Here is a 14,967-nt window from a genome sequence, read left to right on the forward strand (position 1 = left end):
TCCTAGGCTACCCTGGGGCAGCAGTGCTGCACCTTGGACTGTTTTCATGGTAGGAAGCTTGGCAGGTGCCAGCCTATGTGTTTGGAGATGGGAGAGGACAATGTGAGGAGTTAAGCACAGAAACATCCATGAACATGCAAAACTCAGCCTTTCATCCAGTAACTGGCAGCAATCAGGATGAGTGACAGTGAGCTCAGGTGTGATGTAAAGCTGAGCTGCCTCATCCTCATGAGAGGAGCAGGGTGAGAGTGTGGGAATTTGGGCTGGTAGGGCAAGAGCACCTCTTGTCCTCACTGGCATGTGGCTGCTGCTGCAGTGTGCTTGGATTGATTTGATTTGACTGGCTTCTATTTGTCAGAGCTGAGCAGTAGTTGTTGGGGTCTCATGTGAGGGCAAGGGACCGTGTGAAACAGCAAGCCCCACCTTTATTTGTGGCTGCTGTTCCCAGCGCTGTGCCAAGGGAGCTGTGGTCGATGGGACTTGTACCAGCTTGGGAGTTTGCTTCCCTCTTCTGGCTGGGGACCCAGCTGCCTCCGATGAGGCTGCTCATTTAGCTGGTGGGTTTTTATCCTAACACAGCCACCTCTGGGGAACCAAACTGGTCTTCCCTAGTGTGCTGAGGGAGGTTGGTGGCTGTCCCCATGGGCAGGGGCTGGTAGCAGCCCTCAACACCCAGCCTGTTCCTGCTATGCTGGCATAGCCAGCCCGTTAAATATGGATGTGGAGGAGAAAGCTCCTTCCCTTGCTCTTTGTAAACAATTGCTGTGCTGTGAGGAGCGAGTGTTTGGTGTAATTACTGTGGGGGAACAAACGACTGGGGATAGCTTGTGAGAAGGGAAGACCTGCCCCTACTGCTCACAACATGATGCAATCAGATGGCCATGGGGGGGTCCCACCTCTGGGGGCTTGGAGGAGGATGGTGCAGGGGACTTGAGGGGAAGATGGGATTGAGAACACCTCCCCTGGGGGGAGGTTGAGGATTCAGTGGCTGACTTGGTGACTTGCAAGGAAGCTCTTTCTGCTGGGTCACAGCTGAAATAGCAGGGGCTGACATTTGCTAGACCGAGTTCAAACAAAGATCTCTGTATTAACTTTATTGGCGAGGCAGTGCCAGGGACACTGGTGGATGTGTTCTGCTCCTGTCCCCTGCCCTCCTCCGGTTCCTCTCCAGTCTCCCTGTGCTTCAGGCAATGCCTCTGCCGAGGAGGAATTTGGAGAGACTCATGTTTAAAGTGCTTTGTGTGAGATGTCAGCTCAGGGCTGTAAACAGCGTGTGGTTTCACTCAGAGAAAGTACAGAGCTGCCACTGGCAGCATTTTTCCATCAAGGCAAGGGCTGGAAACCTCCTGGCATGGAGGGCTGTGCCGCCGAGCAGCCGTAGCTGTGGGAGGAGAGGCTCTCTGTGGAGCACTCCCCCTGCAGAAAGAGTAAATAAAATCAAATCAAAATGAATACAGAGCAAGGCGAGGGAGCAGCACAGCAGTTTCCCTGAGCTGTTTGTTTTGATTGTGATTTCTGTTCCATGCAGTGCTTGGGTGGGATCTGCTGAGGAGAGATGAGCATTCACCTCTTCTCTTCATGTGAGCCTAGTTTTGGAGCTCTCAGGCATATGCAGTTGTCTGTATATTGGATTTTTGTGAATACCAGCTGCACTTGAGGTTGCAAATCTGTTAATGGTTAGCTTAATTTATGTTAATATCCACAGAAACTAGCACACATCTCTGTTTTGCTTATACAGCTCTTTGATGCCTTTCAAAGCAGGGAACTTGTACTCGGTGACTCCCGAGCTCCCCTGCCATATCCTGTCCTGCACTGTCTCTCCGTCCTCCTGTGCTGAACCCCAATCAACCAGTCACATGCAATTCTCTCTTTCCTTCTTGCTTTCAGACCCAGACTGGGCGTCCCACAGCCTAGGGATCTTCATCTGCTTGAACTGTTCAGGAATCCATCGCAATATTCCCCAAGTCAGCAAGGTGAAGTCAGTCCGTCTGGATGACTGGGATGATGCTCAAGTGGAGGTAGGTGCAGCTGAGGCTTGAAATGCCAGTGAGCTTGGGTTGCTGTGTGTTGTACCAGCAGAGGTGTCAACCAGGGTCACAACAAATGATGCCACAAGAAACATGATTTCAGAAAACATGTCTTGAGAGTTCTTCACCATGAGGGTTGCCCAGGGAGGTGGTGGAAGCCTCATCCCTGGATGCTTTTAAGGCCAGGCTGGATGGGGCTCTGAGCAACTTGATCTAGTGTGAAGTGTCCCTTCACATGCCAGGGGGTTTGGAACTGGATGATCCTTGAGGTCCCTTTCAGCCCTAACAGTTCTGTGATGCTGTACTTCCTGAATGTGGGAATGAGGTCCATGGTGCTGGCTGAAGGATGGAATAGCCATTTTGTGAAGAAACTGTCAGGGTTTCACCCCCCCTGTGAAAATGTCAATGAAATACAGTGTGTAGATATTACTAATTTTACAGAACTTGCTTTCTCCTGTTTCTTCCATCACCTCTGGTCTAGACTGGATGGTAACTAGATCTGCCCCTGCCCAGCTCAGCCCTTTCTGCCTGTGCTTCATTTAGTGCTGAAGATCCTTGTGGTCCCTTCCAACCCTGACTGATACTATGATACTAAGATTCTTAAACTCACATCTTGAAGAACTGAACCCTCACAGTCTTAATTCTCCCTATTTATGCCACACACACACATCTAGATTTGGGTGATGTTGCTAAAGGCAAGCCTAGCCAGGAGACCAATCTCTTTTGACTGTTGGTGTCTTTAAAGGCATGAAGAATGCTATCAGTCACTGATCTTTATCTTGCATGTCGTAGATTTGAAGGGTTTTTTCTCCTGAAAGCCACAGCTCACGGAGTCATGTGTCTTAGGAAGAAAATAGGCCTTTGTGTGGCATGGGCTTTCCATTCCATGATATTTCTGAGAACAGAATATGTAACTTGAGAAGCTCACAGACATGAAAATAATGGGGGAAAAAAATGCTTAAGGGAAAAAAGAAACCCAACACCAAACAAACAAAAAGAAGAGGCTTTTGACACTTGAGAAAGTGACTTTCTTGAAACAAAGTTTATGAATAGGGAGATAAGTGGTTTGGTTTGCAGAGGTCTTAACTAGCCATTCCTATATGAGATCAGAAGGAAAGGAAAACTGGCAAGGCAGAGAATTTTTGTTTGGTTGCTGGAGATACCCTTCAGCCCTCTCTGGCTGCACCAGCCTTGTCCATAGAATCATAGAATTGTTAGGGTTGGAAGGGACCTCAAGGATCATCCAGTTCCAACCCCACTGCATGGGCAGGGACACCTCACACTTCATAAGCTTGCTCAGAGCCACATTCAGCCTGGCTGCAAAAGCCTCCACCACCTCCCTGGGCAACCTGTTCCAGTGTCTCACCACCCTCATAGGGAAGAACTTCCTAACATCCAATCTGAATCTCCCCATTTCTAGTTTTGTTCCATTCCCCCTAGTCCTATCACTCCCTGACACCCCAGAAGTTACCCTTTTGAAACAAGTGATGTTACCATAGTATCATTCAGGGTTGGAAGGGACCACAAGGATCATCTAGTTCCAACCCCCCTGCCATGGGCAGGGACACCCCACACTAGATCAGGCTGGACAGAGCCTCAGCCAGCCTGCTCTTAAACACCTCCAGGGACGGGGCCTCGACCACCTCCCTGGACAACCCATTCCAGGGTTTCACCACTCTCATGGTGAAGAACCTCCTCCTCACATCCAGCCTGAATCTCCCCACCTCCAGCTTCATTCCATTCCCCCTAGTCCTATCCAAAGCAAAGAGCATGTTGTTAGAGACTATTACCTTGCTGGAGCTGTAACACTTGGAGTTAGTGTCAGGCTTTGTCCTCTTGATTACCTAATTTCTGCACTGGACTCCCTGGGAGCCATCTCGTTCCCATGTCACTGTGTGCTGCCTTCTGCTCCCATGGGGACCAGTGAGATTCATGCATATCTAATGGGGACATGGCCCTGTCCTCAGTGTCACATTAAGCTTAGGGGAGTCCTGGCAATAACAAGCAGCATCCCTGAGCCCTGGTTTGCAGGCCCAGGCTTTACAGCATCCCTCCTGTGCGCAGTCCTGGGGAAACCTCTCAGCAAGTAAAGCGAGGCCCCGTCCCAAGAAATTTATTGCTCCTCAGAAGCAAAAGAAGACAAAGGAAAATACCATTAACATTTTAAAACTGTTTCTCTCTCTCTCTTTCTTTTTTTTCCTTTCTCTTTTCTCCCCTCTTTTTACAGTTTATGGCCTCCAATGGGAACAATGTAGCAAAAGCAAAGTACGAGTCTAAAATGCCACCGTTTTATTACAAGCCAACATTTCTTGACTGTCAGTAAGTAAATACCTTTGCTGGTAAACAGCATTTATTTGTTTGTGCAGCTGCAGCCCCTGCAATATTTTAGTTCTAGCATGATTATTTTTTGGGGTGTGTGGTTTTTTTTCTCCCTTTTGACTGTAGCCACAGAGGAGGTTTCACTCATAAAAGGCTCTGAGAAAAAAATCTTTGTTCTTCTGCACACATATGGTAGAGTTTAGGCTACGTGTGGGATCTTAGTTAATAAGTGCAAGTTGAGATGATGCAGGGAAGTCAATAGCTGGTCTGTTCCTCAGCCTCTCCCGAGTTTCTGAGGCTACAAAAATGCCAATTTCTACCCATTGATTTCCTCTGCCTTTTCAAATAGTCCTTCTGCAGAATCTGCTTATCAGCTACATGAGATGCTAGGTTACTTCTAATGCCAAGAGGGTGGAATTTAGTGCCAAGGTGGTGGGTTTTCTCCTTTTGCCTAGATAAAAACTGATCTCCTCTGTGAAGGCAAGTGAAAAGGAATTGTTTCCCACACAGCTGTTTCCTCTCTGGTTTATCCTGCACCTCTCTCTACCTCTACTGGGGTAGATTTGACAGACCAGGAGGGCTGAGTGGCCAGCGTGTGCTGTACTATCCAGGGAGCAACAAGATGAACTGAAATTGATTTTGAGGGTCCTGCAGACCCTGCAGGGGGTTTGTATCTTTGTGAAGCCAGTCTCGTAGCTGGCTTGGGGAAGATGCTTCATGTGGTGTTTCCTGGGGACTCTGAAGTGAGGCTATGAAAGGTCAGGGCTGTGATTTAATAAGGACTCATACAGAAAATTAATGCTTCAAAGCCACTGGCTAGAAGAGATGGAGGGGGCTTGCCTTGTGACAGTCAAGGACAAAACCTGCCAGCTTCTGCCTGTCCACACTTGGACAGCAGGATTGTTGGTTTTGCTCCAAACACAGAGGGGCTTCCTACCTTTCTTCACACTCTGTGCATGACATTGACCCATCCATCTCCATACACAAGGTCCTGCCTCTTTCTCCCCTGACCAGCAGAGCTGGCAGCCCAAGGACAGATATGTCCTATTGCTGCAGGACTTGGTGGCCAGAGTTTGATGGTGCTTATCTCAACATCCCCATGGCATCTGTGGTGCCCCCTGTGCATCAGCTGCTTCATGCCTCTTGCTGTGTAACTAGATTGCACTTCCTAAAACGGTGCTTCTCCACAGACTGGGGTTGAAACAAGAAGTCTTTGGGCAGAGTGTTATTTGTGCTTGTTTCCTTTGCCTTGCCCTTAGCTTCTCTTTGATACAAGGAAGAAGAACAGTGCCCCGAGTTCTCCATGCTACCCACATGGCAGGAGAAGTTGCTGGCTCTGCCAGGAGCTGGGAGCTGGATGCCATACTTGGTGAGCAGACAGCTCTTGTGAACTGTTGTGGTCCTGAGAGGATCCAGTGCCATGTTTGCATCACTGAGCCCCAAAATCTCAGCAGTTGACTGTGGTGGTTTGGGATTTCCATGTACCTGTGATGTTAAGGGTGGAGAAACAGGACTTCTCACCTAGTTATTAGTAGGAGAAACACAGTTCTAGGGGGTTTTAGTTTTGTTTACTCTTAAGTCTCCCAGAATCATAGAATGATATGGGTTGGAAGGAGCCTCTGGAGATCATCTGGTCCAGTTCCTCTGCTAACACAGTTAGATGTTGCACTTCAGCCTTAGATGCCATTTTGTTCTTCAGGTTATTCAGGAGCAGAGTTGTGGCTGTTTTCCATGGCCCAGCCCTGCTCAAGGGGGTGCAGAGCTTGTGCTAGGGGAGCCTGGCTGGACGTGGGGCAGATCCCTCTGCAGCTTGGGGCGTCCTGAGCTCTGCACCCACCTGTCCTTGTATGGGCCAGGCCAAGAGGCAGCAAAAGCTCACCCTGCAGCCCAGACAGCTTAGAGACCACAAGTGCTTGCATGCTGTCTGCTAGTGGGCTGACATCAAAGTCTGTGGCTGGTTCTGTGCTCGGTTGGTTTGGCTTCCTTTGATAATGCAGCCTAGGGTTTGCCATTATGATGTTTTTTCCTTCTCCATTCCACAGAGCAGTTGCGCTCCGGGGAGCTCTGCTGTGCAGTGGCTGAGCTCCAGCTCCAGCCCTGTCAAAGCTGTCTGTGGGCACAGAAGTGCCTGCTGGCACTTGGCTGATGGCATTGGGGCATCTGCTCTGTCCACAACCCTTCCTGCTGCCTGGTGGAGAGGCTCCTAGATGGGCTTATAACCTGTGAGGAACAGGAGGAGGAAGGCTAAGGACCTTTTGGGTTTGTTTCTGTTCTGTTATTTGTTGAGTTACTGGTTGAAGCAGGGCTAGAAGACCAATCTCTGGCTCTTTTGTCCTCCCACCTTGTGCCTGTTTCACACTGGGACAGTATTCAGCCTGGATGTCCTGATTTCTGAACAGAACCTGGAGCTCTGCTCGTGTAGGTGCTCTCTGGAGCAGCGCTTCTGTGTCTGTGCAATAGCTGCAGGGTGCTTTGGGATAGATGAGACCTCTTGCAGTAGCAGAGCTCCTTCTGACAGTGCTGCAGTATAAGCACCTGTGGGTACATTTCCTGTTGGGAATGTTGTGAGGATGTTGTGCCAGGTTGTATTTTTCTTTCTGTAGTTAGAGGCTCCCTGTGCCTTCCAAGAGATGCATACTAAACAAGAGCAGGGGAGTGCTGCTTTTTAAAGGGGTGTATATTTAGCTTTCTCCCCGCCTCACTGCAGTCCACTCACTGCAACAGCATGAGCTGTTCCCAGCTCGCAGCGCCGGGGAGCAGTGTGGTGGATGCCACCTCCCCACCTCCATCCAGCGCTGGCACCGTGCCATTGTGTGCCAGCCCACATTCTGCAGCATCAAGAAGCTGGTGGGGTGCTTCTAATGACACCAAACCTTGCTGGCCAGCTGCAGTGGCTGGGCAGACTTTGTGGGAGCTGCCCTCAAGAGTTGGCGTGGCAGGATGCTGACATAAGAGCCACAGTAAGGACAGGCTGTGTGCTCGTGTGAAGCTTCATTCTGTGATGCTGCTCCTGAAATCTCTCTACTTTGGTTCCTTGAAGAATTGCAAATTTCAGAGCAAGGGGGAAGAAGGCCTGCAGCTCCAGCTTGTCCTGTGTTGTTTGTTGGGTTGGGGGTTTTTTGCCTATGATGTTGTGTTTGACTCCTCAGGAAATACGTGGTGCTTGCCTGCAGCATCTGGCTTCTGCATCCTCCAGAAACCTCATTGTGGCTTCCTTGGCTCTGGCAGACACTTGGCAAAGGTTAGAGAAGTTGGAGGGGTGCTCTGGAGTTGCCCAGGGAAAACTTACCAGCTGTGCATAGGCAAAAAACCTCAACAAACCACCACCCAACCAAAGGAAAAAAATCCCCTTCTGTGTTCTCTTCTCATCTCCTGTCTGCCAGAAACTTGGCCCGTGCATCAGGAGCAGTGAGCAGAGCAGCCAGTTTCTGTACCACTGGGGAGTCCCTGAGGCTGAAAGGAATTCCAGATGTTCCTGTACCACTGCTGGTTTGGCCCAAAAAAGCCTTGGGTGAGGAATTAAAACCACAAACCCCCTCTTTGGATGGTCACGAGTGGTCATGGCCCAGCTTTGTGCAGCAGGACAGCAGACTGAGAGCCGTAACCCAGCTTTTCCTGGGGCAGATACCTTGCAAGTACCGCTTGGTAGCATCACTGGTGGAGTCACCATCCCTGGAGGTGTTCAAGAGGGGACTGGATGTGGCACTTGGTGCTATGGTTTAGTCATGAGGTCTGTGGTGACAGGTTGGACTTGATGGTCTTTGAAGTCTCTTCCAACCTTGGTGATTCTGTGAGTCTGTGAAAAGGCTTTGTTCAGGCAGATGCTTGGTTGAAAACTGATGGGAGAAGACAGAGACAAGCTCTTCCTGGTCTTTTGCAGTACTGGAAGTCCATACATGTCCCTGCTCAATACTTAACATCATTTTCTGTTGCCTGTTTTTTGCCTGCTTCAGGAACACAGAGCATAGTTCTGTGGAGCTGCCTGTGAGCCACAGCGCATCGCTCTGCTCCTCTCTCTCCATGCTTGGATAAGCAGGAGCTACATCTGCTCCTTATGCAGAACACTTCACTATGCTGCCTGCCAGTACATTTGAGAACCTGGGTAGGGGAAAATGGGGCAGAATTAAATGCCATGAGTTGTGCTGTGTGGTTGTCTTCTCTAGAATGAGATGAGACATCAGTCAGAGAGAGGAAGTATCTCAGTATGGCTCACATCTTGAGGAGTCATCTTGTCTAGTCACCTGAAGAACAGTTATTAGCAGGATTGTCTCACTGGATCATGGCACAATTGAAATGTGCAGAGAGAAAATCACCAAGTGAATCCCTGGATTTCTATATTAATTTTTGTCCCCCCTTTCATTTAAAGTTTGATTTATTTGGTAGAGGAGCTACCAATCCCACCACCTCAGTCTGATTTTTCTGAAGGTCAGTGTGGTCCCCTCCCATACAGGGGACATAAAGATGGTCAAGGATGCAAGCTTCTCACCTGGTGTCCTCTGTCACCTCCTTTTGCTAGTACTTTATTCATAAACTTCTTTGATGGTTAATGTCTTGCTGGGTAAAGTTGAGTGATTTTGCTCAGGGTCCTACTTATTCATGCAGGTCTTCAGATTTTTTTCATCCATGGCTTTTATAAGTGCCTGATGTCTTGGGTGCAAAGCTCAAGGTGCTGCAATCTGGCCTCTTTGAATGTCTCCTCATCAATTCCCAAGTGATGGAGCACCCTTTGGTGGCTCAGACTGGGGAATCTGGCCTCAGGAAGCCTCTGAGCATCACTGCTGTCATCGGCCAAGTGCCTGAGATCTTCCCCCTCCTTCAGCTCCGACCAGCCACAGGATCTCCTCTGCTTGTCATTGTTCATTTCCTCTTTGTTGTTACCTCCTAAGCCTGTTAATTCCTATCAACAACTTTAATTTCCAAGGGAAATTGCTACAAGGTTAAGATGGTACCAAGGCAGGCTCTTTCCTGCATGCTTTTAATCTGTGCTTAACCACTCTGAAAAAAACAGTCTTGTGGTGAACTGGACCGTGCATGTAAAACAGCCACATGAAAAAGGAATCAGTTAGCATTTTAATTGGGCATGTTACAATTTTTCATGCTCAGATTTAGCTTTAACATTCTCCAGATCCATAATGCAAGGGTTTTTTTTTTTTTATGCCTTGATAACTGGAAAAAAAAAAAACCCCAAACCACCCAACCCATCTTGTGCTCTCCTCCAGAAGCTTGCTGTTGGAGCCTGGTCTTGGGAGAGGGTGGATGGTATACCTCACTCCTGAGGCTCTGCAAGCCAGAGTGGTGCACAGAGTGCCTGGAAGAAGCTCCCCAGCAGCTGTCTCATGTCTCCAAAAAGCCATTTAAGCCGGGTTCTGCACATTGGCCACAACAACCCCATGCAGTGCTACAGGCTGGGGTCAGAGTGGCTGGAGAGCAGCCAGGCAGAGAGGGACCTGGGGGTGCTGGTTGATGGTAGGATGAACATGAGCCTGCAGTGTGCCCAGGCGGCCAGGAGGGCCAATGGCATCCTGGCCTGCATTAAGAACAGTGTGGCCAGCAGGAGCAGGGAGGTCATTCTGCCCCTGTACACTGCACTGGTTAGGCCACACCTCGAGTACTGTGTCCAGTTCTGGGCCCCTCAGTTTAGGAAGGATGTTGACTTGCTGGAACGAGTCCAGAGAAGGGCAACGAAGTTAGTGAGGGGCTTGGAACACAGCCCTGTGAGGAGAGGCTGAGGGAGCTGGGGTTGCTTAGCCTGGAGAGGAGGAGACTCAGGGGTGACCTTATCACTCTCTACAACTACCTGAAGCGCGGTTGTAAACAGGCAGAGGTTGGTCTCTTCTCCCAGGCAGCCAGCACCAGAACAAGAGGACACAGTCTCAGGCTGCGCCAGGGGAGGTTCAGGCTGGAGGTCAGGAGGAAGTTTTACACAGAGAGAGTGATTGCCCATTGGAATGGACTGCCCGGGGAGGTGGTGGAGTCGCCGTCACTGGAGGTGTTCAGGAGGAGACTTGACAGGGTGCTTGGTTACATAGGTTAGTTGATTGGGTGGTGTTGGATGATAGGTTGGACACGATGATCTTGAAGGTCTCTTCCAACCTGGTTTATTCTATTCTATTCTATTCTATTCTAAAGGCAAATCCTCACAGTGAGGACTTACCAGATAGGAGAAGATGGGAGGGTATGAAGCTAGGCGAGGCTTTTACTCTGCGCTGCAGTGACTCTTCTTGCAGTCTGAGCCAGAACTTGGACTTGGACTTAAAATTTCATCTAAGAAAAAAATAAAAATATTGTTTGACAGAAACTTGGCATAGCTGTGTCCACAGAGCTGCCTGTGGAGAGCAGATTGGTTTTAGCTGGAAAAACCTCTGACAAATTCCAGAAGCTACAAACGTGGGGGTTGGAAATGGCGTTCCTGGACGACACTCGCGGCTTTTGTCTTTGCTGGTCTTGATGGTGGCCCAGGAAGATGCAATCAGAGAATAGTAGTGGATGGGTGGATGGTGTTTGATGTCTTTTGGGCCACTTTCACCTCTGACTGGGGGCTCTTGTCTGTTGCAGCTCTTCAAAAAGCCATGGCAGCCATGCAGCATCCTGGCCTGTATCAGGAACAGTGTGGCCAGCAGGAGCAGGGAGGTCATTCTGCCCCTGTGCACTGCACTGGTTAGGCCACACCTTGAGTCCTGTGTCCAGTTCTGGGCCTCTCAGTTTAGGAAGGAGGTTGACTTGCTGGAAGGTGTCCAGAGAAGGGCAACAAAGTTGGTGAGGGGTTTAAAACACAAAACCTATGAGGAGAGACTGAGGGAGCTGGGGTTGCTTAGCCTGGAGAAGAGGAGGCTCAGGGGAGACCTCCTTGCTCTCTACAACTACCTGAAGGGAGGTTGTAGACAGGCAGAGGTTGGTCTCTTCTCCCAGGCAGCCAGTACCAGAACAAGAGGACACAGTTTTAAGCTGCACCAGGGGAGGTTTAGGCTGGATGTTAGGAAGAAATTCTGCACAGAGAGAGTGATTGCCCATTGGAATGTGCTGCCCAGGGGGGTGGTGGAGTCATCATCACTGGAGGTGTTTAGGAGGAGACTTGATGGGGTGCTTGGTGCCATGGTTTAGTTGATTAGGTGGTGTTGGATAATAGGTTGGATGCGATGAGCTTGAAGGTCTCTTCCACCCTGGTTTACTCTATTCTATGCTATTCTATTCTGTTCTGTGGAGTTTGTGCTCTAGCATGTCCTGGGAAAGGCACCCAGCTGAGGGACTTGGGTAATGATAAACTGGAGGCTACCTATTTGGCAGGCCAGCAGTCCTTCACAGAGCACAGTGAAGCCAGACTTTGATACTGAACTGCTTGAACAGCTTTTCCTGTGGTGTTTTTCGCTGTGAGCAAAAGATTTCGAGTGTGTGGGACCAAGCTCAAACTGCTCCACTGGCTTCTTCTGCAGCCTTCCTCCTGGCCCTTTGGCAGAGAGCACTTGTTTTCAGGTGGCTGGCCAGGAAAGCAAACAAGGACCTGAAAAGAGATTTGGAGCTCCTGGTGTTGGTAGTGCTTTTTGACTTCTGGACCTGCCACCTCGCCAGTGCAGCCCTGTCATAGAGTCATAGAATTGTTAAGCCACATCCAGCCTGGCCTTAAAAACCTCCACATCTTGAAATCTGCCAAAACAAACCCACTGCAAAGCAACATCCAGGACCCAGCTCCAGCACAGAAGTACATAATGACAGGGGACCTGATGCCATGGGTATTGACTTCACTACAAGGGCTCCTACCCCAGAATTCAGTCACAGCTAATACAATCACAGATCATAGATTAGTTAGGGTTGGAAGGGACCTCAAGGATCATCTAGTGCCAACCCCCCTGCTATGGGCAAGGAACCCTCACACTACATCAGGTTGCTCAGAGCCACATCCAGCCTGGCCTTAAAAACCTCTAGGCATGAGGCTTCCACCACCTCCCTGGGCAACCTGTGCCAGTGTCTCACCACCCTCATGGGGAAGAACTTCTTCCTAACATCCAATCTGGATCTCCCCATTTCTCTTTTTGTTCCATTCCCCCTAGTCCTGTAACTACCTGGCACCCTAAAAAGTCCCTCCCCAGCCTCCCTGTAGCCCCCTTCAGATACTGGAAGGCCACAATTAGGTCTCCTTGGAGCCTTCTCTTCTGCAGACTGAACAGCCCCAACTCCCTCAGTCCGTCCTCATAGGAGAGCAGCTCCAGCCCTCTAATCATCCTCGTGGCCCTTCTCTGGACATGTTCCAGCACCTCCAGATCCAGCCCTATCTTTTTTTCTAGTTCAGAACATGTTGGTTCTATGATTCTATGAACTGTGGTTTTCCCTTTAGGATTTGGTGGGGGGTTGGGTTTTGTTGTTTTGTTTTGTTGGGTTTTTTTGGTGTGTTTTGTTCCTTCCACACACCACTACCCCCCATCCCCCCCTAGATTTTTATCTTGATAATGACAAAGACCTTTCTCTTCTAATTGCCAAAAAATGACACATTCCCTGTAACCAGCAGCCTGGCAGACTTTAGGTGGGCTGCTGAAGCATTTTGAGTTGATCCCAAAAGCTGCTCATCTCCACAGTTTAGGAATGATGCACTTACATTTTACTAACAAACAGGAATGGTGTCTCTGCTCCATTATCCCATCCCCAGAAATTAAATACCATGAGGCTGTTGCTCCAGTCCTGAACCCCTGTTGATATCCAAGAGGTGGTTTGGATGGAGGGTCCTGTATGTGATGCCCACCCCAGGTTACTTGCATGCATATTCAAATAGATTTCAACTGAAACACAGCAACAAGTGTTTCAAAGGCCTCTCAAGGGATACTTACAGTGAGATGGAGATCAGGTCTGAAGTCCACTGGAAATGATGGAGAAGTCTGTATGGCTTAAGGGACCTCTGGATGGTCCCTGCTATACAATTGCTCTCAGATGCTGGAGATACCAGGACGAATTCCTGCTCCTGCTTAAATTCATCAAAGCTTTTCCAGTCAAACTGCAGTCTAACACCAGAGTCAAAAGCATCTTTTTAAGGGCAAAGTTGCCTCCAGTCTGTGGGAGCAAGCCTGGTCAAGTCTCTGCTCAACCTCTCTGTTGCGCTGAAGGGAGATGCTGGACTCCTTTTCATCCTTGCTGGGTTTTCGTTTCAGTTTCATTTGGTGGAGTTGTTCTGGTTTCTGTAAATAACCCCTGGAGCAGAAGCCTTGCAGTGAGTTGTCCTGACTGTGGGCCTCTCTGGTTGTACCAAGGTTCCTGGGAAATTATTGCTGAAAGAGTCTGGGTTTGTGATGGTGGGGAAAGGGGAAGAATGGATGAGCTGTCAGAAAGCGCTTTCTGTGAACTGGGGAAGTGGGGTGGCTGGAGTCCTGTCTGTGGTGGGAATTGCCACTAGAGCCACTCACATCCTGACCTAAATGCTGAAGAGGTTATTGAGAGCATTTTGCAGCTTCTCAGGGGTACCCCTTTGGACAAGGCACCTCGTGGCTGCCCGGTTTGAGCTCTCCTGCACAAAAGCTGTGGAGATACTGAACTGCTGCTGTTGGAGATAAGTCACTGCAGAGTGATGCTCCCCAAGGTGAGAGACCAGCAGAGTGTGGCTGTTGTGTTTGCATTATACAGTCAGAGTGTTTTCCCTCTGCTTCACATGGACCTTAATTGATGCTCTATTTAAAGATTCCTACTGGAAGGCTGACTTCCAGAAACTCAGAACAGCTGCAGCTCCTGCTGAATCCACTGAAGTCATCTGGAGCTGAGGGTGGTGTGAATTTGCTTCCTTCTAGTTAAATTCTTAATCATCTTACCATAGAATCATAGACTCAATAAGGTTGGAAAAGACCTCAAAGATCATCAAGTCCAACCTGTCGCCACAGACCTCATGACCACTAAACCATGGCACCAAGTGCCACATCCAATCCCCTCTTGTACACCTCCAGGGATGGTGATTCCACCACCTCCCTGAGCAGCACATTCCAATGGCTAACAACTCTCTCTGTGAAGAATTCTCTCCTCACCTTCAGCCCAAACTTCCCCTGGTGCTGTTTGAGACTGTGTCCTCTTGTTCTGGTGCTGATTGCCTGGGTCAAAAGATCCAAGAGTGGCTATGGTGGTAACGTGCTGCAGCAGCCAGCCTGGAAGCATTGCAAGAAGGGTGATGGATTTGAGTATTAGTGTTGATTTTTATGTTTAAATGTTCACAGATTGGTTGAAACAGGTAATAAGTTGTTATGTTGGGGACCATCAGTCTCCTGCATTTGCAGGCTGCTGGGTTGTGGTTGTCAGATCCAGAAAGAGCATCCTGCTCAAGCCAGAAGAGCTCCCTTGGACACTTGTACAAAATGCATCTGAACCTCCTGAGCTGATGAGTTGTACTCAAACCAGAGCATAGCACAGGGTGACAGCAGAAGGGAGATGGGTGTTCATCTCCAGAGTTCACAGTCAAACTTGCAGATGTGTGTGTGACAACTAAAGATCAGTCATGAAAACAGGAACAGAAGGGGGGAAAGCAGAGCTGGTGCATTATTTTTGTTACAGCAGAAGCTCACAGTTGAGTTTTGGGTAGAGGGATGCTGTGCTGGTCCCTGAGCCTTGAGGGAGAAGGCTGGTGCCTCAATCCAGGAGAAGAAACAAAGGGTGGGAC

General features: G+C 49.2%; 1 protein-coding gene across 1 annotated transcript in view; it reads left to right on the forward strand.

Annotated features, from left to right (window-relative positions):
* Positions 1-14,967, forward strand: part of ADAP1 (ArfGAP with dual PH domains 1) — a 75,822-nt gene that overhangs the window by 10,674 nt on the left and 50,181 nt on the right. The window contains exons 2-3 of the mRNA XM_068146717.1: positions 1,888-2,018; positions 4,255-4,346. Of these exons, the coding sequence (XP_068002818.1) occupies positions 1,888-2,018; positions 4,255-4,346 (223 nt within the window). The remainder of the gene's footprint in view (positions 1-1,887; positions 2,019-4,254; positions 4,347-14,967) is intronic.

This window comes from Melanerpes formicivorus, unplaced genomic scaffold (genome assembly GCF_026170545.1).
Source record: "Melanerpes formicivorus ecotype bairdi unplaced genomic scaffold, bMelFor1.0.p_v2 SCAF_14, whole genome shotgun sequence".
Lineage (NCBI taxonomy): Eukaryota > Metazoa > Chordata > Aves > Piciformes > Picidae > Melanerpes > Melanerpes formicivorus.